The sequence below is a fragment of the Galendromus occidentalis genome, unplaced genomic scaffold (assembly GCF_000255335.2).
Source record: "Galendromus occidentalis unplaced genomic scaffold, Mocc_1.1 scf7180000076013, whole genome shotgun sequence".
In the NCBI taxonomy this organism is placed as follows: Eukaryota; Metazoa; Arthropoda; class Arachnida; order Mesostigmata; family Phytoseiidae; genus Galendromus; species Galendromus occidentalis.
The window spans coordinates 1-4,148 of NW_003804003.1; the positions used below are offsets into that span (position 1 = coordinate 1).

Sequence of the window (4,148 nt, forward strand, 5' to 3'; positions counted from 1 at the left end):
ATGAGAGATCTAGGGAGATTGAGAGATCAAGGGAGATTGAGGGATTAAGGGAGATTGAGAGATCTAGGGAGATTGGGAGATCTAGGGAGATTGAGAGATCTAGGGAGATTGAGAGATCTAGGGAGATTGAGGGAGATTGAGAGATCTATGGAGATTGAGAGATCTAGGGAGAGTGAGAGATCTAGGGAGATTGAGAGATCTAGGGAGATTGAGAGATCTAGGGAGATTGAGAGATCAAGGGAGATTGAGAGATCAAGGGAGATTGAGGGATTAAGGGAGATTGAGGGATTAAGGGAGATTGAGGGATTAAGGGAGATTGAGGGATTAAGGGAGATTGAGGAAATAAGGGAGATTGAGGGATTAAGGGAGATTGAGGGAGATTGAGGGAGATTGAGAGATTTGGGGGAGATTAAGAGATTTAGGGTAGATTGAGAGATCTAGGCAGAACGAGAGATCTAGGGAGATTGAGAGAACTAGGGAGATTGAGAGATCTAGGGAGATAGAGAGATCTAGGGAGACTGAGAGATCTAGGGAGATTGCGAGATCTGGGGAGATTGAGAGATCTAGGGAGATTGAGAGATCTAGGGAGACTGAGAGATTAGGGGAAATTGAGAGATCTAGGGAGATTGAGAGATCTAGGGAGATTGAGAGATCAAGGGAGATTGAGGGATTAAGAGAGATTGAGGGGTTAAGGGAGATTGAGGGATTATGGGAGATTGAGGAATTGAGGGAGATTGAGGGATTAAGGGAGATTGAGGAATTAAGGGACATTGAGGGATTAAGGGACATTGAGGGATTAAGGGAGATTGAGGGAGATTGAGGGAGATTGAGGAAGATTGAGAGATTTGGGGATATTGAGAGACTTAGGGAGATTGAGAGATCTAGGGAGATTGAGGAATTAAGGGACATTGAGGGATTAAGGGACATTGAGGGATTAAGGGAGATTGAGGGAGATTGAGAGATTTGGGGAGATTGAGTGATTTAGGGCAGAGGTCGGCAACCTTTCTTGGTCCGCGGACCCCCGGAGCACCGATTCTCTCCGCGCGGACCCCCTGAGTTTATCTATCATAATGTGTCCATATCAGGCTCATTGTTCTGGAGATCTTCTGAGGACCTCTTCGGTGACCTCTCCTTGACCCGTTGGAGGTCCTCCGGAGACCTTTTTGACAAGGTTCGCGCCGAACTCGCGGTGTATCATTTGGGAGCTCCGCGGACATTGCGCTCGAGCTCTGGGGATGCTTGGCTCGAATTTCGATGACTCTGCCTTTCGATCGCAGCCCGAGGATCTGCCTCCTGACAAAGTTGCGGAGTCTATCAGGGACCGCTCGCAGCGTTCAAAGCTACACCTTCTCTTTGACATTTGCTCTGTACTAAATCAACTATCGGTCTCTTGCTCAAGCTCGAATGTCAGATTTTGAGAGTGTAATGTGCCAAGAGTCTGAATGGAATGTCCAGTCTTGGACGAGTTTCAGTCCTCGATGGGATCAGCCCGTGCTTCATCCTCGTGAGTGGAAAGTGCCGCGGAAACATGTCCGATTTTTCCGACTTCAGTGATCAGGATGAGATTAACGCTGAATTTGACCCCTCGGATTACGGAGAAATCGAAGAGCTACAGTATTCCTCCGATTCGATCGCAGACGACGAGGAGAATCAGGAATCAGCTTGTTCAGGCAGAAAAAGGAAGCAGTCCATCAAGAAGCGAGCGAAGAGAGCTAAAGCTTCCAAAACCAGATGGTACCATCCGGATTACCTGGAATTGGGATTCGTTGTTGAACCTGGTAGCGAAGTTTGCCCGCGACCTCTTTGTCTTGTGTGCTCGCAGAGTTTGTCGAACGACGCCATGAAGCCATCGAAACTTTCACGACACTTCCAAGCGAAGCACTCAGACTTGTCATCAAAGTCCGTTGAATATTTCCAGCGACTTCGCGAAAATGTGCTGCAAGGTTTTCGAGATGAGGACAGTGCAATCACGAGGAAACTCCTATACGCGTCTTATGAAATAGCTCTCTCGATCGCACAAAATAAGAAACCGTTCAACATCGGCGAAACTCTCATCAAACCATGCTTGGTGAACGCTTGCAAGATCCTCTTCGGTGAAGTTGAAGCAGCACGAGTGAAGAGAATCCCACTGTCCGCTCGAACCATCCACCGCAGGATCCTTACTATGTCTGAGGATGTTGAGCGTCAGGTTCTACGATTGATTGAGAAAAGCTCTTTCTTCTCGATTCAGCTCGACGAGTCAACTGACGTCTCCAATCGGGCCATTCTCCTATGTTTTGTGAGATTTGTTGAGGGCCAGTCTGTCCGCGAAGACTTCCTCTGTGCATTGGAACTGCCGGGAAGGACAACAAGCTCGGCCTGTTTCGAGGCCCTCGGAAGTTACTTCTCGGAGCACGGAATTGACTGGAAGAAGTGCGTTGGTATCTGTACGGACGGAGCCGCAAACATGGTAGGACGAAAAACAGGATTGGTTGCGAGGGTGAAGCAGGTCGCTCATCCCGAGTTGATTTCGAGCCACTGCCTCATCCATCGTGAGCAGCTAGTAGCCAAACCGATGAGCAGGGAGCTCCACGAAGTGATGACCACCGTTGTCAGCATCATCAACCATGTTCGCCATAAAGCAATGTGCTCTCGTCTGTTCAAATCGCTCTGTGAAGAAATGGGCTCGGAATACGAGTCCCTTCTCCTCCACGCTGATGTCAGGTGGCTGTCGAGAGGACGAATGCTCTCACGGTTCTTCGCTTTGCGCGAGGAAATAGGCGTCTTCCTGGGTCAGCAGAAACACCCCGATGCAGACAAATTGTATGATGAGGATTGGATTGTCAGAGTTGCGTATTTAGTTGACATCTTCTCGCAACTAAACAAACTTAATTTGTCTCTCCAAGGAGCCTCTCAGGACATTTTCACAAGTAGAGGCAAGATGGACGCATTTCAGAGAAAAATTGCACTATGGCGCTCCCGGCTCGCCGAGGAGAGCTTCGACATGTTCCCGACATGCGGCGATTATGTCGATGAGAAGCATATGGATCCTGGAATGATTCTTCTGTGCATTCAAACGCACCTTCAGTCTCTCCAAAATACATTCGCACGGTACTTTCCGCCGGGAGAAGATCCTCGAATCGGCCGTCTATGGATTGTGGATCCCTTCAGAGTAAGCCTCGACGAATGCGATCTCAGCATGCAGGAAAAAGAAAGTCTCATCGAATTATCCTCCGATTGTGCGCTCAAGTTGAAGTTCGACGCCGGTATCTCGAGAGCCGAATTCTGGCTGTCGATCAAGGAGGAATATTCTATGCTCAGTCAGAATGCCATGAAAATCCTTATCCTCTTCTCAACAACATATTTGTGCGAAAAGACTTTCTCGGCGATGACGGCGATCAAGACACGATATAGATCAAGATTAGACGTGCGGACAGCTCTCCGTCTCGGAGTCTCAACTCTGGAGCCGAACATCGAAGAACTCACAATCAGTCAATCAGAGCAAGAGCAGTCGTCACATTGAACACTAGACTGTATCTTTATGAATGAATTATGTATTGCACATATCTCTAAGTCTCGTCGCTCGTCTCCAAATATTCTCCGAGCACGCCGCGATACAACTGACTGAGCGAGGCCTGTGACCTGTCTGCGGATTGTACGCTGATAAGTGGTCCAGATCTGGGTGGATGGCGCCAACGTTCATCTCCCACAGAGATTGTTCTGGTGACGCCATAATCAGAGAACTTCACCTTGGCCGGCCCGCCACTGAGCGGTACGCGAAGTTTCGTACGACAGAGGTACATATACGGGAGCCTCATGCGGGCCGACGGAAGTAAGTCCGCGAGCCCCATGGGGGTCTATTGGAGGGGGTCCGCGAGATCAATGGGGGTCTATGGGAGGGGGTCCGCGGGGGTCCGCGGACCCCCAGCTGATTTCGCGGACCCCTGGGGGTCCGCGGACCCCCATTTGCCGACTCCTGATTTAGGGAGATTGAGAGATCTAGGGAGATTGAGGGATTAAGGGAGATTGAGGGATTAAGGGAGATTGAGGGATTAAGGGAGATTGAGGGATTACGGGAGATTGAGGAAATAAGGGAGATTGAGGGATTAAGGGAGATTGAGGAAATAAGGGAGATTGAGGGATTAAGGGAGATTGAGGGAGATTGAGAG

At 49.3% G+C, this 4,148-nt stretch overlaps 1 protein-coding gene across 1 annotated transcript; it reads left to right on the top strand.

Annotated features, from left to right (window-relative positions):
* The first annotated feature begins 1,425 nt into the window (after positions 1 to 1,425).
* LOC100901380 (SCAN domain-containing protein 3-like) lies at positions 1,426 to 3,502 on the top strand. The gene is made up of 2 exons (XM_003738556.1): positions 1,426 to 1,504; positions 1,638 to 3,502. Exons 1-2 carry the CDS (start codon positions 1,426 to 1,428, stop codon positions 3,500 to 3,502), a joined length of 1,944 nt encoding a protein of 647 aa, XP_003738604.1.
* The last annotated feature ends 646 nt before the right edge of the window (positions 3,503 to 4,148 follow it).